This window comes from Lepidochelys olivacea, assembly GCF_965140295.1.
Source record: "Lepidochelys olivacea isolate rLepOli2 genome assembly, chromosome: 1".
Classification (NCBI taxonomy): Eukaryota; Metazoa; Chordata; order Testudines; family Cheloniidae; genus Lepidochelys; species Lepidochelys olivacea.
Window position 1 is genome coordinate 283,968,776 of NC_140411.1, and position 27,115 is coordinate 283,995,890.

The following is a 27,115-nucleotide window of genomic DNA, read 5'->3' on the forward strand; positions in this document are numbered from 1 at the left end:
GCTTCACAATCATCCTCGCTGTGTACCAGTATTAAATTGTTTGTTTAAAACTTATACTCTGTGTGTGTGTGTGTGTGTGTGTATATATATATATATATATATAAAATTTAAAAAAATATTGTCTTTTGTCTGGTGAAAAAAATTTCCCTCGAACCTAACCCCCCCTATTTACATTAATTCTTATGGGGAAATTGGATTCACTTAACGTCGTTTCACGTAAAGTCGCATTTTTCAGGAACATAACTACAACGTTAAGCGAGGAGTTACTGTAACAATATTCTGTGTAGTCATAGTTACCCCAATTTGGCAAGGTACTTAACATTTCTGAGTAGTCCCAGGGCTCCTTAATACTGGCTCAGTATCTTGCTGAATCTGAACCAGTATTTAAGAAATGATTTGATGTCTTTGTTTGAATGTCTATTTGCTTAGGGGAATGGCTGCTACATGAATTACTAAGTGTCTGAACACTACATCAAGAGCAGATGCTGATTTTGGGAGTGGAGGGACAAAGTTTCACTCATTCAAATAATAGTGTTTCTTAGGCCATCTTCTCAGGGAAGTCAGTGTTAGTCTCCTATAAGGGCTCTGCGGCAGTATCATGGAGGAGAAAAAGGATTATTCACCAGCAATAAGTTTTGTCTGTGAATGTAATACTGTCATGTTGATCCTCTGTCTCAGAGCCAAGCCACAAATAGTGTTTCTAAAGGCACAGAGGGGAACTAAGGGATGGGTAGAAGAACTGGTATATTTGTACCCTTGACCTATGTAGTGTTGGGATTGAGGAATTGTGCACATATTCCTACCTGCTACTCAAAAATAGTTCCTTGGCCATGTGGGTAGGCACCCATCTCTTACAGTGGGGCTGTAGCGAGACACTACTATTAAGTAACCTCTAGTCTACTAGCTTCTCTTTCTGAAAAATAAAAATAACATGGCAACTAGCTCTGGAACTTGGCAGAGGAGGCAGTAAAACAACTGCAGCCAGTAGGCCAGGAAAATCCAAGCATATGGTACTTCTGGTCCAAGCTGAGGTGGAAAACCTGGGAATTAGGACACTCCGACCACGCAAATGCATGCTTCCAGCTAGTGAGACAATTCATGTGTTCTAGGGTTTGAGATTAATTATTAAAGGGTAGTGGTGCTTGCAAGGGACAAACAGTGCTAAGTACATGAAAAGTATACAAGAAGTTCTGCAGACAACCTTGATCTTTAATGGTACTCTGGATTTTTACTAGACATAGGTGGTTATACAAGAGATTTCTTAAAGATAATATTTGAGACACTTATTTTTGTAATAGTCTATCATTTGAAGTTTTCTAGTTACACCTTGAATTCAGTAAGGATGTTGACTTTGTTTGATCAGAGTATATCTTTAAATATGTCTTGACTTCTGTCTATAAAAATTTCCTATAGATGGCTTTCTTTGGATTTTAAATCATGTGCACTTTTGATACGTGCTTTCTGTAGCTTACCTAGGGCTTGTCTACACTACCCGCCAGATCGGCGGGTAGCGATTGATCTAACGGGGTTCGATTTATCACGTCTAGTCTAGACATGATAAATCAACCGTTGAGCGCTCTCCCGTCGACTCCGGTACTCCACCACAACGAGGAGTGCAAACGGAGTCAACAGGAGAGCGTCAGCTGTCGACTTACTGCAGTGAAGACACCGCGGTAAGTAGATCTGAGTACATCAACTTCAGCTACGCTATTTATGCAGCTGAAGTTACATAACTTAGATTGACCCCGTGCGGTAGTGTAGATCAGTCCTTATTAGAACAAGAATTATTGCAACACTTCAACTGCTTGTGTTCAACTTTGTTGCATTCAACAGGTGTCTCATCACCCCCCAGTATCTGCCTTCTATGTTAGCAACCGAAAGGATGGATTTTGCCTTAGTGGTAGTATCCTGGCCAAATCCAAGTTCTATGGTAAGTTCTTTATGCTTTTTTATATACAGTGGAGACCTGATTATCCAATCTAATAGGGACCAGATCGGATAACCAAAAATCCAGATAAACCAGAGAATGGGTGGCTGGGACTCCCACTGCAAGCCCTGGGTGGCTAGTGGTTCGGTAAATATGGAGTGACAGATAATGGAGGCTCGGTTAAACTGGGTTCTACTGTATTATTACACAAGGAATCCATAAAAAGTTGGAAATGCAATTAGATGTTTTTATTAAATAAATGCAAGGAGTGCCTAAAATTCTAAGGATTATTTAAACAAAGAAACTGTGCTTTAAAAACTTTATTTACAAACCATTAAGAATCAAGTCACTTATTGGCATCTCCTTCTTCCAAATAAAAGTGCTCTATTAATGGCTTTGGTATAGATGCTATATTTTGTAAAGGGGATGCTCTACAGCATACGGGCTTCAGTATAAGGACAGAATGCAACAGAGGATAACCCAGTCTCTTCAATCTATTGCTCACTTACTGGGAAATGCTGCCTATTGTCCATTGGTTTTGAAAAATACATAGTGTAATTTGGTTTCCTTGTCTTTCAGGGAATTCATTATCTGCCATATTGGATGGAGACGGTCGACTAATGTTCCTAAATAGAGGAGAAGATTATGTAATGACCATGCCATATGCACATTGTAAAGGTAGATTTTTCCCCTTATTCCGAAGGTGGAAATGTTACAAAATTAGATGTTATCATAAGCTGTGGATAGGCTTGAGTTAGAGAGAACCTACTCTAAAGTGAAGTTGTCTGAACACACAAAACATTATTATATGCAGGTTCTTCCAGACCTGACAAAGAGCTCTCTGTGGCTTGAAAGCTTGTCTCTCTCAGCAGCAGAAGAAGTTGGTCCAATAAAAGATACTAACTCATTCACCTTGTCTCTCATGCATAACAATGACGGTTCTCTAATTCTATGCTTCCACATCTGTTAATAGAGCAAGTACATCTGTGTGGAGGGGCTCCTAGTTCGTGCTGTATTTTTGTTGTGGTAAATTTTGAAGAAAATCATGTGACTTTAATGACAAAAATATATAAAGCCACCTGCAATTGCAGTAAAAGTAATTAATGAAGTCAAGGGCTTGGGCCTATTTTTTTTTTTAATTTTCTTTTTTAAGGAACAAACCAATCAAAATGCACCATTGCTTCCTGCTGGAGATCTTAATATTTTAAACCAGTTTTTAAAAAGGGGTACCTAATTACTATTCTGCTTTTTACCCTCTTCTAGATTTTATTTCTTAACTTGGTCTTATCAGGGAACATAAGAAATTATACTTCTTACCCAACCATATGTACAAAAATGTGCTCACACACCATCTTAATTCAGCCAGATTTCACTTCATTCTTTCACTGTTAAACCAGCCCTTGAGCTTGTGATCACAAGATACACTGCAGTGCAGCACTGGGGCAAGGGGAGGGAGCGGATGCTGTTCTTCAGCTTAAATATTGAACTGGTGGTTTAGCTGCCTAGCTGGAAGTAAAAGATCCCTTTGAGACTCCCCAAAATAGTTGAGGATGAACCATTTGTCATGGCTAACATTGTCAATTAATTTAAAAATGTCGGTGTTCCATTAGTGAATGTCAAAAAGTCTAATAGCCAAGGGTGTATATATGATATGAGTACAGTGCGCTATTTATTGTCCATTTGCCTGTAATCGTTTCACTCTCTGAGAAGTGAGTGCTTTTTATGAAGCTATTTGGACAGGTGCTGGGTGTTGTGGTGATGAGAAACAGTGCAAAACACTTACATTCAAATGGGACTAATTTTAACCCAATTTGCTGTTTATTCCAATACATATATTCTCTGGCAGAGACTGGACAAGTGTCTGCCCCAAATGCTGCCACTTCCATGTAAGACGTTGCATTGTAGCCGAATAGTGTAAACAGAATTAACTCCAGTTAACTGGATTTTGGAAATCTTAGCTATGCTCGTCTCACTTCTTTCCAGATTTTTTAAAATTTATTTCATGCCAGAAAGGGAAGAACTTTTGTGTAGTTCTGTGACAAACAGATATAAAATATATTATGTAATGTATCAGCATCCACAGAGTAAAGGGCTGCACATAGTCATGATTAGGAGACATCCCCTGAAGAGAAGATAAACTGGCTCTCTTGGCTATCCCTTTTTCCACCTGGCACCAATAAACATTCATTCTAAGGTTTTTTTTACAAGAATTTAGTGCTCATGTGTATCTTGCTCAGTTATCAATAAAAAGCAACTGGGCATTATAGGGGAACTCTGTTTGCATGTTATGTAACACAAATTATGTTTTCCTGCAGGAATTCTTTATGGCACAATGACTTTAGAGCTTGGGGGAACTGTCAACATTGCATGTGAGAAAACTGGATACAGTGCAACAATTGAATTCAAACTAAAGGTAAGAGGGCTCTGTATGTGGGCACGAGGGGAATTAAGAAAAATGGATGTAGCTCTTACCAGGTCACTATTCAGATTTTCAGAGTTGGTATTGATTTAACTCTTTTCTTGGAAAATGTATAGTTTCTTTATGCTAATTGCTGTATATCAAGCTATGTTAATCAAACTAATCACAACAAAGTGACTGTGGTACTAAAAGGAACAGTATCATTAATATCTACATTGATCATTAGGTAGAATACTCTTCTGGGTCCAAAGGTCAGGAATTGGGCCCTTTGCTGGGACTTGGGCCCTGACCTTAGCAGTGCACCATCACACTGATACAGTGTTGTTAGACTCATCCAACGGATGACACTTTGGTTTAAATATCTCAAAACCCTTTCTCTCTGTCCAGGTAAAATTCAAGTATTGTCCGACCCTCTTTAGATCAGTCAGCGACCATGTCACATTTTGACCAATAGTCCTTATGTTAATAAAACTGTTTCAGCATAGCTTTTGAGAAATGATGGGATGACTGAACAAGATGTCATGGGCTCAGCTTTAACCCATGGATTAAATAGCCATGCTATGGGTTATTTTAAAGTAATTTTGGCTGTCACGCCAGAGATTTCGTAACTATATGTTTTTGTCCTAATGTTTGACTTTGCTAATTTTTTTAGTGAGAGATAATGTTAGAGTATTTTTCTTTTTTGTTTTGTAGCCATTTTTGGGCAACAATGACAGTGTTAATCAAATATCAGGGAAAATTAAACTGGGCAAAGAAGTTCTGGCTACTTTGGAGGGCCATTGGGTAAGTAGTGAATGTGTCTATAAAATAAACTATTCCTGTTTTGCTAGTAATGTCAAGTAAATAGCACTCTCCCTTCAAATTTGTTTTAAATTCACCTACATATAAAGCTACTTCATTCTGGCTGTAAACACTGGCACTTGAAAAGATGCAGCTCATGATAATAGATATCTTACTATATATATTCAGCTCTCAGGAATGACTCTGGATTCTAGATAATGCTGATTTTAAATGACCCTCTTGTTTTCGTTACTTTGTGTACTCCTGAAAGGTGCAGAGTTGGACGAAAAGGGTGGCAGTGCATTTGTGAGTGACATACAGTGTTCATGGGAAAAAAAATCAGTGGCATATATGGCACGTACACAAAGACATAATATATATCCATATATAATGTAATACAAACTAAGTGAACTAAAATGGGGGTGGGAGCAGAAAGGGAATTGAGGTAAGAGCCTGGCATGGAGTGGCATGGGGACTCTGAAAGGAGAAACTGAGGCAGACACAACTGTTGTGCTGTGGCCTGCTGCAGGAGGGCGCTCCAGACAGGGTCATCCTATCACAGATAGCTAGTAGGGACTCTGGTAAGTGGTCAGCTTTCAAAAAATATATATGGGCTGTCAAATGACTAAAAAAAACTCTCAATTAATGGCAAGATTAAAAAGAGTTGTGATTAATTGCAGTTTTAATCGCACTGTTAATAATAGAATACCAATTTTAATTTATTATAAATATTTTGGATGTTTTTCTACATTTTCAAATATATTGATTTCAGTTACAACACATAATACAAAGTGTACAGTGCTCACTTTATATTACCGTATATACTCGTTCATAAGCCGAATATTTTTCGTAAAAAAGTGACGCATCAAAGAGCGGGGGTCGGCTTATAAACGGGTCTACACCAAAATTTGATGATTTTAAACTCTATGAAATCATTGAATTGAATATCTAATACGTTGTCGTTTTGTTTACCTGGAGCCACTTCCCACAGCTCCCATTGGCTCGGAATGGCAAACTGCGGCCACTGGGAACTGAGGAGCTCTGTGCCTGCGAACACTCCCTGACGGGCCGGGAGCTGAAGTTTGCCAACCCCTGAAATATAGGGTCGGCTTATGAAAGGGTTATACAGTTTTTACCATCCTTACTTATCCATCTTGGGGGGGTCAGCTTATAAACAAATTGGCTTTTGATCAAGTATATACGGTACTATTTTTTATTACAAATATTTGCATTGTAAAAAAAGATAAACAAAAGAAATAATATTTTTCGGTTCACCTTATACAAGTACTTTGCTTGATCCGTGGTCTTATAGTGATCGTGAAACCCTGTAAGCATACTCTGTCGTGACTGGCAGGATTCATTTGTTATTGGTGGGTTATTTGTAGCACAAGAACTGGAGGCGAAAGCACATAGGCGGTACTGCAGACTTGGTATTGGAACCAGCTACAGATAACTGTCTTTTTATCCAGAGAACCATCCAGAAGTTTTTTACAAATAAACTTCCTATTCAAAAGACCTGACCTTCTGCTGCTTTGCGCCGTTAATTTTTGCTGATATTTAATCACTCCAGATCATGAGAACACAGTAGAACTGTGCCAGTGTCCACTAAATGATGAAGTACAGTATGTGAAGAGGGTCAGAACAAAGGTGTGCGATTAATTCTTGTGGGGAAAAAAATGCATTGATTTGTTTTGTGTTACTCGCTTGTGTTAACTGGGTTTGACAGCCATAAAAAAATAATTCTATATTTGTAATTTACACTTTCATAATAAAGAGATTGCACTAGAGTATTTGTATGAGATTAATTGAAAAATACTATTTATTTTGTTTCTTTTTCACAGTGCAAATATTTGTAACAAAAAATAATAATATAAATTAAGCACTGTACATTGTATTCATAAACTAGGGAAATGCAACCAAATGGAGCTACCATAAAGTGGGTGCAAAACTGGTTGGAAAACCGTTCCCAGAGAGTAGTTATCAGTGGTTCACAGTCAAGCTGGGAAGGGCATAACGAATGGGGTCCCTCAGGGATCAGTTCTGGGTCCAGTTCTGTTCAATATCTTCATTAGTGATTTAGATAATGGCATAGAGAGTACACTTATAAAGTTTAAAATTCAAAATGATCTGGACAAACTAGAGAAATGGTCTGAAGTAAATAGGATGAAATTCAATAATCACAAATGCAAAGTACTCCATTTAGGACGGAGCAATCAGTTGCACACACAAAAAATGGGAAATGACTGCCTAGGAAGGTGTACTGCGGAACGGAATCTGGGGGTCATAGTGGACCACAAGATTAAATATGAGTCAACAGTGTAACACTGTTGCAAAAAAGCGAACATCATTCTGCGATGTATTAGCAGGAGTGTTGTAAGCAAGACATGAGAAGTAATTCTTCCGCTGTACTCCTAGCTGATTAGGCCTCAACTGGGGTATTGTGTCCAGTTCTAGGCGCCACATTCAGGAAAGATGTGAACAAATTGGAGAAAGTCCAGAGAAGAGCAACAAAAATGATTAAAGGTCTAGAAAACTTGACCTATGAGGGAAGATTGAAAGAATTGGGTTTGTTTAGTCTGGAAAAGAGAAGATGGAGAGGGGACATAACAGTTTTTAAGCACATAAAAGTTTGTTACAAGGAGGATGGAGAAGAATTGTTCTTCTTAACCTCCGAGGATAGGACCAGAAGCAATGGGCGTAACTTGTAGCAAGGGAGGTTTAAGTTGGACATTAGGAAAAATTTCCTAACTGTCAGCGTGGTTAAGCACTGGAATAAATTTTCTAGGAAGGTTGTGGAATCTCCATCATTAGAGAGTTTTAAGAGTAGGTTAGACAAACACCGATCAGGAATGGTCTAGATAATAGTTAGTCCTGCCATGAGTGCAGGGGACTAAATTAGGTGACCTCTTGAGGACCCTTCTAGTCTTATGATTCTGTGTTGTAATTGAAATCAGTATATTTGAAAATGTAGAAAAACATCCAAAAATATTTATAATAAATTTAAATTGGTATTCTATTATTGTTTAACAGTGCAATTAATCACGACTATTTTTAATCGAGTTCATTTGTTTTGCTTTATAGCTTGTGTTAACTGCGATTAATTGACGGCCCTATATGTACAAAATATACACACACATATATAATATATGTATATATTATAAAATTAATCTAGTTGCCTGCTTTTGTACAGTGATTCTAGTATTTTATTTCTAAAGGGATTGGAATAATTATTTTTAAAAGTTATTTGCAAAGCCACTGTATATAATTTTAAAAAACCACTTACCCAAAGTCCTGTGGGCCACTTGTACATTAATGTAATGTAATGGCTGTAACTTCGTAGATGGATTTCTTCTGCAACATCAAAAGAATATGGCTTTGGGAAAGCTCAGATGAGAGGTGGGAAGGAAATCCTAGGAGCTTCTAAATTAAAAATAGGACAAATGCTCTTCTAGTCTTGTCCTTTTGGACATTAGCACATACCAGTGTCTTTTATTTAAGAAATAATATTTGCAGTTCACCATTTAAAATTCCAAACTTTGTCTAAACCAACAGGGTATCTAATTTTTTTCAGCTTAACATAATTTTTCTTTTCATTTAGATATTCAACCAAAACTGCTTAACTACCTATTGTAGAGTATAAGGCTTAATCTTAAATGAGTACAGGATCTGTCGCACGGCCCTATTAGGTAGCTTAAACCTACATTTTAGGCTTAATGGGTTTTCAGGTGTGTGTATTACAGGATTATAGGCGTCCAAAATATTAATATGAAAAATGTTTTCATTGTTTTAAAACTGAACTGAGAACAGTTTTTTGAGAGGTAAGTGGGGATTTAAAATATTCCTCTACTGTGTTGAGAACACAATAACATTATGCCAACATATTAGTACCAGATAGTGACAAGTGACAAGATTTTTAGTCTCCCCAGTCAAAATACAAAAATTAAAGACAGCATAAATATTGCAAAATAAACTAGATGTTTAAAATACTAAGTTCTAGTGCAATAATCTATGGTAGTGCTAAAACCTAATATGAAACTTTTTCAAATCTCTTACGTAGATCTTGAAGGGTACAAGGCACAATCTTCATTTAATGCTTAGAGTATAACTTTTTAAGAGTTTTTTTAAAAAAATCTCTAATATTTGAAGAGCTCTTTTTTTAATACCACACAGTTTTTTCAAACAACTCATCACAAAAGATTGCTTGGCCCAGGCAGCTGGAAAGGAGGAGATTGCATACTTGGGATTTTTGTGTACTGCAAGATGCTCTTCAATGTTACTCATCAAAATTTTTTTTAATTATTAACCAAAACTCTGTACAAAAGTAGCATGTGCTCAGACTACTACTTCTTCTTTATAATAAATGTTCTAGCTTCTCTAAAATACAGAATTTAACGCACAAATATAATCCAACCTGCCACAATGGTATAAAAACACTCCCAAACTCATCAGAAACAAATAAAGCTAAGCAGAACCCAGCTGCACCCCATTCTCTGAGAGCAGGTCTATGAATAAATAGATAAGTTCAGGTCAAAATTGTAGAGAATAGGGGAAATATCTGTATTATTTTTTTATGAATATCTCTCGTTCCTTAGCTTACCTGCTTGAGTCATAATCAGAGTCCCCCCCAGAAACTCAGAAAGTAACATAGGCCAAAATGTATGCTGAGATTTTTGCATTATTCTGACACAGATCTGCTTTGAAGAATGTAGACAATCAGGTCTGAATCTGAACAGTTTTCCAGTAAACTGATTTTAAAGCAAAAACTGCCATTGTTCTAACCGTTCTACTGCAGGGGTGGACAAACTTTTTGCCCGAGGGCCACATATGGGTATGGAAATTGTATGGCGGGCCATGAATGGTCACAAAATTGGGGTTGGGGTGCAGGAGGGGGTGAGGGCTCTGGCTTGGGGTGCAGGCTCTGCAGTGGGACCAGAAATTAGGAGTTCAGGGTGCAGGAGGGGGCTCTGGTCTGGGGCAGGGGGTTGGGGCACGGGGGGGATGAGGGCTTTAGGTGGGGGTGCAGGCTCTGGGGATGAGAGCTTTGGGATGCAGGAGGGTGCTCCAGGCTGGGACCGAGGGGTTCGGAGGGCGGGAGGGGGATCAGGGCTGGGGTAGGGGATTGGGGTGCAGGAGGAGGTCGGGGTGCAGGCTCTGGATGGTGCTTACCTCAAGCAGCTCCCAGAAGCAGTGGCATGTCCCTCCTATGGGGAGGCATGGCCAGGCAGCTGCGGTTCCTGGCCAATGGGAGCTGCGGGGGCACCGGCAATGTTCCGAGCCTCCTGGTTGCCCCTGCACATAGGAGCCAGAGGGGGGGACATGCCGCTCCTTCTGGGAGCTGCATGGAGCCGCGCCACGCTCCCTGGCTGGAGCGGGGTAAGCCTCAGATCCTGCTCCCGGGTGGGAGCTCGAGAGCCAGATTAAAACATCTGAAGGGCTGGATGCAGCCCATGGGCCATAGTTTCTCCATCCCTGTTCTACTGTCTGAATTCAAGCTGAGACAATCTGAATTCATCAAACTTTATACTAATCAGGACAGTCACCCTGCTTGAGAACTCTTTGACATTAGAGTCTCTTCCATCACATCACAACTACTGCCTATGATTTCAAGAACTCTTTATGCTTCTGCCAATGAGATTCAGAATATGATCTCTACCACTGGTGTTTTAGCCTCATTCCTTTCCACTTCCTTGGTAACAATCAAATACTTCAAATACTAATATTTAAAAGTAGAAAATCCATTAAATCAGTTTCTTTGAAATTTAAATAGTCCTGTCAAGTCAAATTTATCCCCAAATGTAGCTTTTTGTAGGAATGTGCTTTTACATAATTTAAGAATCTTAAAAATGTTTCCATAAACTTATTTTCCAATCGAAAGTTTAACAAGAATATGGCAGTGAAATATACTGCAGCATTGTGCTGTGTAGTGCATTAGAACCTGACTGAAATTGCCTCACACATTTAATAATCTAAGTTAGTAGTAGTAGCAGAGACAAGGAAATCTGTTTTTGAGCTATGACTTTTGAGCATTCCCAGCCAGGTGCGTCAAAAGGGAATAACAAAGTCTTCATTTGCAAAAAGTTCTGTATCCAGGGTCTCTGTTCCTCAGATTTGTTCTTGCTGGCTTTATTTAAGGCTGCTACAATTTTTGGTAACTAAAGTCATTAAAAATGTTGAACTTTATAGGACAGTGAAATTATTATTAGCGACAAAAAGACAGACATTTCAGAGACCTTCTGGAATCCAACATCTGAGATCAAGCAGCGCAGATTAACAAGATACACAGTGAAATTTGATGAGCAAGATGGCTTTGAGTCAGAGAAGTAAGTTCATGAACTATTAGCTCCTGGTCTTTTAGTTAATTACATAAAGAAGAGTATATATGCTGTTTGACAAATAAAATATGGAAGAGAGCATGACCTACTGTTAAAGCATAAGATTTGGAGATGGTGATCTGGATTTTAATTCTGATTATCCTGAAAACTTATTTTTGTGAATCTGAGCAAGTCACTTACCTTCTCTGTGCTTCAGATTCCCAGTCTGTAAAATGGAGAGAAATAACATCTTTAAATGCAACCTTATTTACAGAAGTTCCAATGTAGGAAAACGTAAATAAAATAAAACTAGCAAACACAATAATGCAGTAAATAGTAACTTTATAAATTGATCATCAATCTCATTTTACCTCTGTCAAAGCAATATTTGTAGTTATTTCTGTCATCCTGATTTTGATTCTTTCACCCTTACTACATTACTTTGCTAGACTTTGGCAACAGGTGACTCGAGCTATAACCAACAAAGATCAGACAGAAGCTACTAATGAGAAATGTGTTCTGGAGGATGCTCAGAGAAAAGCTGCCAAAGAAAGGAAACTGAAGGGTGAAGAGTGGACCTGCAAACTGTTTGAACAGGATTCAATCACCGGAGAATGGCACTACAAATATGCAGAGTGAGTGGTGAAGTGTTTTGCTTACAGTTTAAACTATTCTACATATTTAAAGGAGTTATTACGTAGAGAAAACTTGTTTTATAGTGTCAGGATTGAAAGAACATGAAAATGTGGATGAGTCCACACTTGTCCAAGTGGTAATGAGTAGTCTTATATCTCTATTCACCTAAAGCCATTTCCACACTACAACATTAAACTTAATGTATAAACTTGCATGGGGTTGGCTTTGGATGTAGTTAGTGTCTACAAAAAGACATGGCTGATGCTCAGTTAAGTAACTGTACGGGATAGTAGTAATTTGCTGCTAAGAGGGTCAGACTGGCTCTTGTTTTTTCTTCTTACAACTAGTTCAGTGTGCTTTTTTGACAAGACCCCCTACTTGGGTCCACACAGCTCTGTTCTCCTGACAAGTGTGACACACACTGAATAGCTCACTGTTAAAGGCTTATATTGGTGCTATGCATCAGAAGGTGGAGGTGTAACTCTGCAAGTATACAAACAAATGTGAAACTTGAGTCCCGTCTTGGCACTGATCCACATCCTCAATTCCCACTGACTTCCAAGCAGTTCAGCAAGAAGAGCAATGGCAGAATTGAGCCTTTTACCAATAGCAGTTACCACAGGATCAGCATGCAAAGTCTTCTGTTCCTTTTTCAATTGAAGTATTAATTTGTACTAAAAAGGGGGAAAAGTAAAATATTGAGGGATATTATACCCATATAAGAATGTAGTAGGCCTGAAACCAATGTTATATCTAGCTTTGTGCTGACAGTTGGTTCCAGAGCTATATACCTTACTGTAAACTCTATTGTACATAACAAATTTTCACAACTGACAAAAATAGCCTTAAAACTTTCTACACTCCATATATACCAGTGTTTTTCCTTGTCTTGCACTTTCAAAGAGACAAAGCAACAAGATTTTTCTTCCCCGGTTCCAGAATGTGGTATGTTTATGTAACATGTCAGGAAATCTTTAAATATCTTTTGTTATGTTACTGGCATAACAAAAAGGCTATCAAAATTGAGTGATACTCTGGCAGGCATTCTCAATAGCCAGGGTAGGGATTGACCTGTGCATGGAGTCTGAGTTATCATATCATCTTTGGGTGTATATTCCTTCCAAGTCCGAGCTGAGGCACATCAACAGGGTAATATGTGGAGGCTTACATCACTTATGCCTGTTCTCTACTCATCTTGTGAGGAGTTCTGAATCTTTTGAATGTCATACTGGCACCTTTCTCTCAAAATGTTTGCTTGAAAGCTTTCCTCAACTTAACAGGAAAATGAAAATGCCTCTGATTTGTTATACAGTAACACTGTGTTCATTCTGCTTCTGTGTAGAACCAGACCATGGGATCCACTGAATGATATGATACAGTTTGAAAAAGATGGTGCCATCCAAACAAAAGTCAGGCATCGGACACCAATGGTACGTTCTGGCTTTGTAATTGTTCTCAATAAACAGTGAGGTCAGACACTTGCAAATGTCAAGTTATAAATCTAGAATTCACCAAAGCACTAGCATGGTTCTTCACCCGTGTCCTACAAAGGTGTAGTCCAGTCAGTCCCAGCCTCTCACTCTCCTGCTGTTCGCTATGTAGGAAAACTGACATAATTGGATAGGTATTGAAAGTTATGTTACCTTAATTCCACTTACAAAAAACATCCACGCTTGTTTTAATTAATCTAATGTAAACCCTCCAAAACCTCTAGGATATCGTTTTCAAATATTAACTCAGGCTTCTAACACACAGCCATTATTATAATAAACCAACAGGTTTTTCACCAGAATGTTTGATTCTGTGCAGATAAGTATTTCGGTTGTGAATTGCAGGTTAGTGTTCCAAAAATAAAACGAAAGCCAACCAGTCAGTCGAAGAAAGGAGAGTGTGGATTCTCTTCCCCAGAACCTGATAACCAGGACTCCTCGGGAAGTGAAGGTAGGATAAGCTGCATCTGTTCAGCAAATTGCATTGTTTTTCTGTTCAGTTAGACGGAGCACTGCTACAGTACAGTCATGCATTTACTTTCCTATTCTTTATTATCCCAAGATATTTGTGGTATAAAATAACTATTGGAATATGGTAAGTTACAGTACTAGTGGATTACTGTGTGCCTTCATAGAAATACAAAAAATGCATAGCACAAGAAAAGCAGGTAGCCCATGGTATTAGTAGCGAGATATCTGAAACTTTCTTACATTTTATAAACATAGGGCTGTAATTTAAGTAGGCTTTACTACTTTATATAGTTAGTATTTGTGGTACAACTACTGTGTTCGTTCGTTCGTTAAAAAAAGGATTAGTCTCTATATTAAGAAAGCAGTTGTTTAAATATATAGCTCATTAGGTTTATATAACAATGAAATGTGTGTAAATAATTGTTGGCACTGTTTATAATCTTAAAACTTCTATACTCAGTTGAAAAAGATTAAGCATTTCAGTTGTGGATTTCCTGTGATAGAAGTGACTGAAACAAAGCTTTCAGCAGGACCTCAAATTGGACAATTTCACCTAACTGTGTTTTCTAAATAGTTTTATCGTAGGATTAAAGGAGTTTAGATTTGGATAAATTAGTAATTCTAACCAATTGCATCTGTCTGGCATATCTTCATAGCACAACTACTAAAGCATAATACAAGAATCAGAAAGAAGGGGGCAGACCTTGGTGAACTACAAAGTGCCATTGAATCTATAAAAGAAACACAAGAAGACATTAAGAGGTAGTATTCGATGATGATATTTTAAAATATATTTTAGCGTATCAGGCTTGTTCTGCTTAAAATAAGTTAGGAATATAAACTGTTCTTATTTAATTTTCACTTTCCTGGTTTAAATATATCAAAACAGAACCTTCTGCTGAAAAATGGACATGTTTATTGTTCTTGTTGTCATTAATTCTGCTTTGTATAATGTACTCTGGAGTAGGTCAAAGAAAACGATATTGTTGCTCTAACAAGCCTGATTACTTCGTCTCGGATTCAGAAACTGGGTAGATACAGTGATTAATGCAGATCAACTTCACTGTATGTTTGTCAAATTACAAGTAGGTTTACTGGAAATAAATACCATGGGAATTCCATATATAGCACAAATGTTGGGTCACTGGATTTTTTTAGTATTCCCATTGTTTTCTGGAGTGTTTGGTTTTTTTTTTTTTAAAGTTTCTACCCCTTCCTTATGTGAACCAATGCAGTGTTGTTTTTATGATACTGCAGAGGTATTTTGCCTAATTCTTATCATTAGCATATTAACTATGAAACCAAAGGATGACTCTTTAAATGTCAGTATGTTTACTAAAATAACCGATAGTGAAATAGTTAAGATAGCGCTTGAGAGGCCAACTTCATGCATCTCATTGCATGATTGGGTCCTAAATGTCCAAACAAATATTGAGTTTTACTTACTTGTTGGACTTCACTGTAAAGCTATTGCAGGAAGGGGAAGGCAAAAGCTCTCCGGGGATTTGAAGTTTACTCAGGGAGAGACAATATGGAGATAGCTTAATTTAAGTGGGAATGAAAGAGCTCAAGGAGGGAGAGGAATTTAAAGAACGATAACAAAAATAAAAAAATAAACTGAAATAGTCATTTCTTTAAAGCTTCTTAATAGCAGCTAACTTACTACTACGGTTGCCAATTTTGGTTAGATGCATTCCTGGAGGTTTCATCACATGGCATAATCTTTCATTAAAAATTCATCTTTAATTCCTGGAGACTCCATGACAATCCTGGTGGGTTAGCAACCCTATTTACTACACAGTTCACCTAGAATTGTCATGTGTGTTGAAGAAATGTACTTAAATTTCCACAGCTTTTTTAATTTTTCTGCCAAATCAAGGGAACGACCTCATTATTTTATTGATCCTAGTTACAAAGCTTTTTTAATTTTTAATTTTAAACATTCAATTTTACCTCTATTCATAAATTATAAATACCCCTTTTATATAATGTTTCTTGGCTGCAAAAGAGAAGTTCCGTAGATTCGATGCTGAAGAATTAACCTGATCTTAATTGCCTTCACACTACACAGCTGCATATTGGTAACTGGAAGATTATTGATTTTCAGTTGTGATATGCAGGCATTTGAAATATGTTGTACATCAAAATAAAGTTACAGACTGCTTTGCAGATGTTGGGATTAAAACAGTTGTGTTTTTCTAGTAGTTTGTGTATGTATTACTTTGACATTCTTTTTCTTTCTGCTACCTTCAATAGCCAACTAAAAAACAGGGTTTGCATTATTTAACTCAGGGGTCAGCAACCTTTGGCACTCGGCCCATCAGGGTAATCCACTGGCGGGCCACGAGACATTTTGTTTACATTGACTGCCACAGGGACGTGCTGGCTGCCGCTTCCCGCAGCTCCCATTGGCCGGAAACGGCAAACTGCGGCCACTGGGAGCTGTGCGGGGCCATGCCTGCAGATGGTCAACGTAAACAAAATGTCCTGTGGCCCCCCCACCAGATTACCCTGTTGGGCCGCATACCAAAGTTTGCTGACCCCTGGTTTAACTGAAGAGAATGTGTTGACTAGTATCTATTGAACATGAAGGAAAATGCAATTCTTGACTATGTTTCTGCTTTGCCGTATTCTTACTTGCAGACTCCAAGGCCTTCAACAATATGAGGAGTTTGGGATGAGAAATGTTAGTTTCCTGCCATTTTATTTCTCATTTTAGGTCTTTTATTTTTTTTTGTTGGGTTAGTGTCTTGATATTGTGTATCTAAAAGCCCAGTAGAATTACATCAATTAACCTTTTCTCCAAAAGCTGAAAGAAAATAGCCTCTTGATATTTCATGGTGTTCCTAACAGAAGACAGATAATGTAAGAAACTGTTTCAATCATCTGGATGTCTACTTAAGAGAGTTTCTTTTTATATTTTACAGGGATATTATGGCTCTACGGAACCGTGTTACTTCAAATTCACCACCCCTGGAAAACAATTTCCTGCAGTTTAAGCACTATGTCTTTATTTTTCTCATGGTTCTGCTGCAACTTGTCATCAATTTCTTATTCAAATAGAAGGTCTGAACAAAAGACTCTTTGAACTGGAATGCTGATATACTACGGGGACCATATTTTAAGTTGGTTTGGACTTTAAATGACGCAATATTATCTAAAAGAGTCCTATAGTTAAAACTTAAAGAACTTCACCTCAAATCTTTATGCGTACATGGATCAAGATCTGTTGTATTCCTGCCTAGCCAACTGAAGTGGGACATGTGTAAGTGCCAGTGCTCTTGCTCTTTGTGTACGCCTCACACAAACGCAACAATAGCCTTGTGTCGATAGTATCTCATAGCTTGTCCTAACAAATTTCCGTCCAGAAAACGTCAAACTCAGAATTCAGAAATCTGTTCCCCTCTCAGTGGGGACATGTAATGTCTATGGATGAAGATAAATTGAGAAAAGAACAAACTTAAGTTAACGATTTTGTAACAAAATAACTTCTGAAGTAACCAGCTTTACTATTTTATTGAAAGTATTGTGAAACGTGTTTCAAATCAAACAAAACAAATACATTAGTAAGCACCATAAGTAATAGGAATTGGCTCAACACAGAGTTTATGGCTTTACCTGAGATCTGTGTGTTTTAGTGCTCTGATTTGGGAGGAGGTTTTTCTAAATATATGGCAGTATTTTAATTCTCGATTATGGTGGTGATATACAAACCACTAGATTTTCATGGATGGCCACTTCCATCCTTTTATTAAAAACACTGTCTTACATTGTACATAGAATGAATTGTACAAGTCTACAGTACCCATAAAGACTACTATATTAATGGTCCACCAACATTTCCATTATGAACCCATATGTCAGGGATTTATACCTATGTAGTTAAATTTTTCTCAGTTTACTAAACTTGAATTAAATTGTGTGGGAACTTCCAATAAGTTGAAGAAGATAAAGACTACTGCTATCAAATGGTTTATTTGGTGTTTCTGTAACTCAGAAAAAAATATTAACATGCAAAGCTGTGTTTAGTGTGAAGGGCTTGATGTTAGGTTCCAAAATGAAAGGCAGTTTAGAACTAAGAGTTCAGTCCTGCTATTAGATTACCACTGCTAATTTTATAAAATACACAGCAACAAACCTTAGCTGTTTAAGAGCAAGATGAAGCCCTAAATCTTTATTAAATTCCTCCTTACTGCAGTATATACACACTCTGGAACTCATCCCAATATTCCACAATTGGACAAACTAATAGAAGTTGAAATTGGATTTTAAATGTAACTTTTTATTCTAACATGGTTTTGGTCTTAATTGATATGTTTGCAAACAACCAATTTTTTTTAAGTAAAATTAAGTTTAGATACCAGCATTTACAGGGTGAGATCTCCTCTTCCTCCCCTCCCCCCCCCCAGCCCCATTTTGACCCGTTTACACAAGTTAAAAGGGGCTCTAGAATCCCAAGTCCTAGATGGGGAGACCTTCCCTGGTGTAGACGCTGGGGAAGACAGCCATAAGGCTGTTTTCCAAGAAGCCCCTCTCCAGGTTTGGCAAGTAGGAGGCAGGGCCACAGCACTGCAGAGATTCTGGGCAGTGCTGTGGTCGATGCGGCAGCCTTTCAGGAATGCCCTAACTTAAACAGACCCCAGGGCTCTCTAGGGAACACCATGGGCCTCTCCACCCCTAGAATAGCCCATGACTGGAAGGATGCAAAGGTGTTTTAAAGCCACCTTCCCTTGGGCTGAGAGTCCTGTGCTCCACCAGTCTCATCCAATGTTAATGCAAGTAAATTTTAGTTAGATTTGTGCTTCGTCTAATCAGCTTTTATCTTCCTGTGTCCCTAACATACAGGTTTCCCCACTCCTTTATTGCCCCCACACGAGACAAATTTTACTCTTTAAGCATCCTGTTTAAATTTGGTAATTCCCCACCCCTTTGTCCTAATGTAGTTTTGTCTTGAACGATTCTCTACAGCACTGTTCTTTAACATGACTATAATCTAGACTGGTGTTGTGTACACAGTCACAACCAAATTTTTGTAACTTGGTTGGAACACTATCATGCTACACCTTGTGATTAAATTTTTAAAATATAGAAAGAGCTTTACTGTAAAGAGGAGATAGTTCAACACATAAGTCCCTAATAGAAACTAAAGGTGGCAGACATATATAAAAGGTTAGCAGATACAACATAAAGGGTAGGTTAAAAGATGAAAATGGAATGTTGTAATACTGATTTGACATTGCCAGCATTGCACAGAGATTGTCATTACACCACTCACAGAAAGAGAGAGATCTCTTATGCAGATCTGTTCCAAGACCTGCAATGTAGTTGGTATACTCATATAACTTGTGCTATACACAACAGGGACACATGATAATACATAGGCAAATGTGAGAGCTAACTAGCACTACACCAAGAATTTGGGCAGTAATATTAGATCCCTGAGATATTCCTACAGTTTTTATGTGTTGAACCTCATATTTGGTAATAACTTATCTAAATTTAAAAGAAATGTTTGTTAAAAATGTCCATCTTGCTCAATATTTATGGGTTTTAACTGCTTTATTCAAGGGCAGTTAAGGAGAAGCCCTTTACGGATATATTTTTAAACTAATTTAGTATTGATTTGCAAGCATCTATAGAACTGCATATTTATACTCATGCTGCAATTGTATAGGCCAAAATATTGTAATCGCTAGCTGACAGTGTTTTGGCCAATATCAGAATACATGTATGAACACCATATATTCCATATTTGAGATCCTGTCCACTTCAACTCTTGTGTTTTGCATATGCATATACTTGAATAAGATGGAGCTAGACAAAATGCCCTTACTTACATGCAAGATGATTTTTTTTTCTCCTCTCTCAATGTTTTTAGAGTCTGACTATCTAAGATATAAGAGCTGTTGGTTTAATTCTGGTCCCAAGAGGCAAGAGTACTTCATGAAATTTTTTCATGAAAAAGTAAAGCAACAGGTCTGCTCTTAGCTGCATTTATTACTCATATTCTAAAAAGCACATGCACTGAAAGCCTGATAATTCCTATTTTGCTCTTCTTTGTATGTAATTCCCTTATGTGAGCAGGAAAAGGAATGTATTGCCTGATTTTTAGGGTAAGGTTGATTACAGGCCTGGTTTGTAAAGCCTTTTCTTAATACATAATTAACTTCATATTTAGCCACCATGTGTAGTTGATCTTGAAATATTCTGTACTGAAGCTTATCAGTTTTCTGCACATAGTCATAAAAACTCTGCTTGTACAGTTTGCAGATGTCTGAAGGCAGTGGCCTCCTGCTAGTTGTTAATATTTAAAACAGAGCACTTGTTTTCTCACTTGATTAGATTCTTTATTTTTTTTCTTGTACAGGAATTAGGAAATATTCTGAACTGATGGTTGTTGCCATGTGTTTTTTGATTGTTTTTAAAATGCACTCTAAGCCTTTAATTTGCCACTTAACTACTGTAGTTAGGTATAATTGACCTACAAAGAAAGTATGTGTCATGTGAAGAGCACAGTTCCAGCAATAGATAATGTTTCTTGTATTTCATATGTTGGTTATTTTTTTAAATCGTTTGCATTATTTATAAGGGTACAGTATGTCTTTTTTTCTTTTCTTTTCTCCAAATTAAATCCTGAAAACTTCATTCTTATTGTTGTCTTGTAAGATGTTTCATGGATTTTACAGTTCAGTGCCCTTCTGTGCCTTTGGGAAATCCTTCTTGTCAGTTTAATGTTAATGAAACAAAATTTGGATTCAGTGCATTTGTCTAGCATAACTTGGTGGTCATTTTTCTTAAAGGCCATTATTTCATCACCTAGTTTTTTTTGTAAACAAGAATGCTGTACTCTTATAAAAGTTTGACTAATCATTGTATTTCAAATATATCCTGAACTCTTTGGACATCATTGAAAATAGTCAGATATTTCTGAATATTGTAAACAGTGCCTTCTTGATGGATTTCACACTGTTTTGAGGTGTATAAAGAAGACATGTCAAATTTGTGCCATACATACAGCTGACCTTTTGTGGGGGCTATGTTTTTGAAGACTACCTTTCCCCCTTTGTCAGACTTTTTTAAAAATCAGAAATCACTATAAAAAAATCCATCCTTCCACTTCTGTTTCAGTGTTCTAGAATTTCTAGCTAGTGAGCAGTATGTCTGGTCTTTGCTTTTTTGGCCTTCTGTACAATGAAGCTGCAGTGCTTTGTTTGTGATATTACAGAAATAGCCATAATAAAAACTTAATATCACAGACAGATTATTTTGGCTTCGCTTTGTACTTGACTAAATTTAATCGAGAAATTAACTGATACAAAGGAAAAACTGGGGGGAGGAGAGGTTTTCAAGTCCACAAAGGGCAACAAGACACCCAACTCCCATTCGTGTGTCTTGAAAATCTTCCCCTTAAGCATGTGATACCTTTTTAATTATCTAGCCATTTTGTATAAACTACAAACCAAAGGTATATTTAACTGCATGGGGAAAGTGCTCTTTAAAATACATAGCTTGCCACTGTTATCTAATTCTTCATTTTTCTCTAGTTTCAGGATTTCTGGTAACTCAGACTAGCACACTTTTATTCACTTTTTATTATGTTACATATTGTTTGAATTTTTGTATTGTTACACTTTTTTTAGAAAATTGAAAATGGACTGTTATACAAAAGCTGTATAGGACCAGTGTTTCATTAATCTAATTCACAGAATATGTAAAGAGCCAGATCCCATGACAAAAATGAATGTGAATGTATGTACTAAAATATTTATATGGGGGAAAATCCTTTATTCCTGTATGTTTTGTTTCTGCATATATCATGTTAAGATTGCTTTAGTATAGTATTGCACAGGTTATTTTAAAAAACATGCTCCATGTAGTATGATAAGAACTACTGTGAATTCTTTAGAAAGATCCAGAAGTTGTGACCATATCGCATGCTTAAATGTACATCTGAGTTTAACATTTTGTTAAATGGCCATTTGTAAATTAAAGCACTACCACTGGTCAATAGTTTTGTATGACTAATGAATAGAATAAAGAGATGTCACCAACAGCATAAGCACAGTATGCTGAGTCATATTTGTGTGTCTGACACCATTGCATTTAAACAGAGGGTAGGAATGGTACTGAGAGGAACACTTCAAATAGGTTACAGAATCATTTATCCCTGGGTTTCCAGTGCTCCTTGTTTAGTTTCTGTTTCTGGTTTCTGATTACAGATTTTGTATTTGGTCTGCCTAAGGTATCTATTGTAGGAGTTTTGCTGTGGTAAGAGTCTTGCAAAATGAAGCCTCTGTAAAGAGATCTCTGGCAATTTAACTTGTACTGTTTGTTTATTTCTTCTGCTGCTGCTAGGATATCATATTCTCATTTTGATTATAATTTCCTCAGAGAGCATGTCTTGGCACTTAAGTAATTAGACCAAATATTATAAATTATGTACTAGGCTACTTTGAGGTGGTTTTGCTCATTTGGTGTGAAGGTTAGTATTAAGATGTTGTGGTGATTTTACATATATTAGGGCTGGCAAATAATTTTTTTAAATAATCGCAGTTAATCACAAGATTAAAAAAATAGTTACAATTAATCACAGTTTTAATTGCACTGTTAATAATAGAATACCAATTTAAATTTGTTATAAATATCTTTGGATGATTTTTTACATTTACAAATATATTGATTTCAATTACAATACAGAATTCAGTGCTCACTTTATATTATTTTTATTACAAATATTTGAATTTAAAAAAAAATAGTATTTTTCAATTCACCTTATACAATATAGTGCACTGGTTCTCAACCAGGATTATACATATCCCTGGGGGTACGCAGAGGTTCTCCAGGGGATACATCAACTCATCTAGATATTTGCCTAGTTTTACAATAGGTCACATAAAAAGCACTAGCAAAATCAGTATAAACTAAAATTTCATACTGTGATAAATGAAGTGGGGGGGGGGTTGTAGCTCCCTTTGACTGACGGACAGCCAGCTGGTTAGCTGTAAAATCCCTCTTGGTAGCTGTTCGCTACTTGCTTTACCTATAAAGGATTAAAAAATCTCCCAGGTAAAGAAAAAAAATGGGCACCTGACCAAAAGAGCCAATGGGAAGGCTAGAACGTTTTAAAATTGGGAAAGAAACTTTCCCTTTGTTTCAGAGTAACAGCCGAGTTAGTCTGTATTCGCAAAAAGGAGTACTTGTGGCACCTTAGAGACTAACCAATTTATTTGAGCATAAGCTTTTGTGAGCTACAGCTCACTTCATCGGATGCATACTGTGGAAAGTACAGAAGATCTTTTTATACACTCAAACCATGAAAAAAATGGGTGTTTACCACTACAAAAGGTTTTCTCCCCCCCCCCACTCTCCTGCTGGTAATAAACCAGTCGGAGAACACTTCAATCTCTCTGGTCACGCGATTACAGACATGAAAGTTGTGATATTACAACAGAAAAACTTCAAAACCAGACTCCAGAGAGAAACTGTTGAATTGGAATTCATTTGCAAATTGGATACTATTAACTTAGGCTTGAATAGAGACTGGGAGTGGCTAAGTCATTATGCAAGGTAACCTATTTCCCCTTGTTTTTTCCTACCCCCCCTCTCCCCGACGTTCTTGTTAAAGCCTGGATTTGTGCTGGAGATGGCCCACCTCGATTATCATACACATTGTAAGGAGAGTGATCACTTTAGATAAGCTATTACCAGCAGAAGAGTGGGGTGGGGGGAGAGAAAACCTTTTATAGTGGTAAACACCCATTTTTTTCATGGTTTGTGTGTATAAAAAGATCTTCTGCAGTTTCCACAGTATGCATCCGATGAAGTGAGCTGTAGCTCACGAAAGCTTTTGCTCAAATAAATTGGTTAGTCTCTAAGGTGCCACAAGTACCCCTTTTCTTTTTCCCTTTGTTGTTCTTGCTGGGCTGAAGAGAGGGCAATAGGAATGCTGTGTAAAGTTTGAACCAGGTATGAAAACCATCAGATCATAACTAGAACTACTTTTAACAACCCAAACATGTAAGTAAATTAGGAATGTTTAGGAAGATGCAATTAGGTTTATTTCTGTTTATTTTTTTAAGGCTTGTGGACTCCTCTGTGCTAACCCCAGATGCATTTTTTTGCTTGTAACCTTTAAGATAACCCCCAAGAAAACTATTTTGGGTGCTTAATTTTTGGAATTGCTCTTTTAAAATCTAGCAAAAGCCTAAGTTCCAGTTGTATTTTCTTCCCTTTTGTTTGTAATAAAATTTACCTTTTTTTAAGAACAGGATTGGATTTTTGGTGTCCTAAGAGGTTTGTGTATGTTTGATTAGCTGGTAGCAACAGCTGATTTCCTTTGGTTTTTTTCTCAGCTGTTCCCCGGAGGGCAGGTGAAAGGGATTGAGGGTACCCCACGTGGAGGTATTCTGAAATACTCCTTCCTGGGTCCAGTGTGTGTTTGTTTTTTTGCATTGAGGTGGTGGCAGCGTTTACCAAGCCAAGGTCAGAGAAAAGCTGTAACCCTGGGAGCTTAATACAAGCCTGGAGTGGCAAGTATTAATTTTTAAAATTCTTGTGGGCCCCCACCTTCTGTACTCGAAGTGACGGAGTGGGATTCAGCCTTGACGTGGATTTTACAGCTAACTGCCTGGCTGGGTGTCCATCAAAGGGAGTAACCCCTCCACTTCATTTATCACACAGACAATGACTTGTTTATACTGTTCTAAATACTGGTTTCAGAGTAACAGCAGTGTTAGTCTGTATTCGCAAAAAGGAGTACTTGTGGCACCTTAGAGACTAACCAATTTATTTGAGCATAAGCTTTCGTGAGCTACAGCTCACTTCATCGGATGCATACTGTGGAAAGTGTAGAAGATCTTTTTATATACACACAAAGCATGAAAAAATACCTCCTCCCACCCCACCCTCCTGCTGGTAATAGCTTATCTAAAGTGATCACTCTCCTTACAATGTGTATGATAATCAAGGTGGGCCATTTCCAGCACAAATCCAGGGTTTAACAAGAACGTCGGGGGGGAGGGTAGGAAAAAACAAGGGGAAATAGGTTACCCTGCATAATGACTTAGCCACTCCCAGTCTCTATTCAAGCCTAAGTTAATTGTATCAAATTTGCAAATGAATTCCAATTTAAACAGTTTCTAGCTGGAGTCTGGATTTGAAGTTTTTTTGTTGTAATATCACAACTTTCATGTCTCTAATCGTGTGACCAGAGAGACTGAATTGTTCTCCGACTGGTTTATGAATGTTATAATTCTTGACAGCTGATTTGTGTCCATTTATTCTTTTACGTAGAGACTGTCCAGTTTGACCAATGTACATGGCAGAGGGGCATTGCTGGCACATGATGGCATATATCACATTGGTGGATGTGCAGGTGAACGAGCCTCTGATAGTGTGGCTGATGTTATTAGGCCCTGTGATGGTGTCCCCTGAATAGATATGTGGGCACAGTTGGTAACGGGCTTTGTTGCGAGGATAGGTTCCTGGGTTAGTGGTTCTGTTGTGTGGTATGTGGTTGCTGGTGAGTATTTGCTTCAGGTTGAGGGGCTGTCTGTAGGCAAGGACTGGCCTGTCTCCTAAGATTTGTGAGTGTTGGGTCGTCCTTCAGGATAGGTTGTAGATCCTTAATAATGCGTTGGAGGGGTTTTAATTGGGGGCTGAAGGTGATGGCTAGTGGCGTTCTGTTATTTTCTTTGTTAGGCCTGTCCTGTAGTAGGAGACTTCTGGGAACTCTTCTGGCTCTATCAATCTGTTTCTTCACTTCCACAGGTGGGTATTGTAGTTGTAAGAAAGCTTGACAGAGATCTTGTAGGTGTTTGTCTCTGTCTGAGGGGTTGGAGCAAATGCGGTTGTATCGCAGAGCTTGGCTGTAGACGATGGATCGTGTGGTGTGGTCAGGGTGAAAGCTGGAGGCATGTAGGTAGGAATAGCGGTCAGTAGGTTTCTGGTATAGGGTGGTGTTTATGTGACCATCATTTATTAGCAATGTAATGTCCAGGAACTGGATCTCGTGTGGACTGGACCAGGCTGAGGTTGATGGTGGGATGGAAATTGTTGAAATCATGGTGGAATTCCTCAAGGGCTTCTTTTCCATGGGTCCAGATGATGAAGATGTCATCAATATAGTGCAAGTAAAGTAGGGGCGTTAGGGGACGAGAGCTGAGGAAGCGTTGTTCTAAGTCAGCCATAAAAATGTTGGCATACTGTGGGGCCATGCGGGTACCCATAGCAGTGCCGCTGATCTGAAGGTATACATTGTCCCCAAATGTAAAATAGTTATGGGTAAGGACAAAGTCACAAAGTTCAGCCACCAGGTTAGCAGTGAGATTATCGGGGATAGTGTTCTTGACGGCTTGTAGTCCATCTTTGTGTGGAATGTTGGTGTAGAGGGCTTCTACATCCATAGTGGCCAGGATGGTGTTATCAGGAAGATCACCGAAGGATTGTAGTTTCCTCAGGAAGTCAGTGGTGTCTCGAAGGTAGCTGGGAGTGCTGGTAGCGTAGGGCCTGAGGAGGGAGTCTACATAGCTAGCCACCTTCAGCTAGAAACTGTTTAAATTGGAATTCATTTGCAAATTTGATACAATTAACTTAGGCTTGAATAGAGACTGGGAGTGGCTAAGTCATTATGCAAGATAACCTATTTCCCCTTGTTTTTTCCTACCCTTCCCCCCCCCCCCCCCCAAACGGTCGTTTTAGTTAAACCCTGGATTTGTGCTGGAAATGGCCCACCTTGATTATCATACACGTTGTAAGGAGAGTGGTCACTTTAGATAAGCTATTACCAGCAGAAGGGTTGGGTGGGAGGAGGTATTTTTTCATGCTTTGTGTGTATATAAAAAGATCTTCTACACTTTCCACAGTATGCATCCGATGAAGTGAGCTGTAGCTCACGAAAGCTTATGCTCAAATAAATTGGTTAGTCTCTAAGGTGCCACAAGTCCTTTTCTTTTTGTTCTAAATACTGTACACTGAAATGTAAATACAATAGTTATATTCCAATAGATTTATTTTATAATTATATGGTAAAAATGAGAAAGTATGCAATTTTTCAGTAGTGTGTTGTGACACTATTTTGTAT

At 37.9% G+C, this 27,115-nt stretch overlaps 1 protein-coding gene across 7 annotated transcripts in view; it reads left to right on the forward strand.

Annotated features, from left to right (window-relative positions):
• The window catches only part of OSBPL8 (oxysterol binding protein like 8), a 189,880-nt gene extending 167,782 nt beyond the window's left edge, over window positions 1–22,098 (forward strand). For all 7 annotated transcript variants that reach the window (XM_084646369.1, XM_084646370.1, XM_084646374.1 and 4 more), the window contains 10 exons: window positions 1,834–1,930; window positions 2,507–2,605; window positions 4,243–4,340; window positions 5,040–5,129; window positions 11,310–11,446; window positions 11,887–12,072; window positions 13,416–13,503; window positions 13,909–14,014; window positions 14,691–14,796; window positions 16,962–22,098. In XM_084646369.1, coding sequence (XP_084502495.1) covers window positions 1,834–1,930; window positions 2,507–2,605; window positions 4,243–4,340; window positions 5,040–5,129; window positions 11,310–11,446; window positions 11,887–12,072; window positions 13,416–13,503; window positions 13,909–14,014; window positions 14,691–14,796; window positions 16,962–17,097 — 1,143 coding nt within the window. In that variant the 3' untranslated portion in view covers window positions 17,098–22,098. The remainder of the gene's footprint in view (window positions 1–1,833; window positions 1,931–2,506; window positions 2,606–4,242; window positions 4,341–5,039; window positions 5,130–11,309; window positions 11,447–11,886; window positions 12,073–13,415; window positions 13,504–13,908; window positions 14,015–14,690; window positions 14,797–16,961) is intronic.
• The last annotated feature ends 5,017 nt before the right edge of the window (window positions 22,099–27,115 follow it).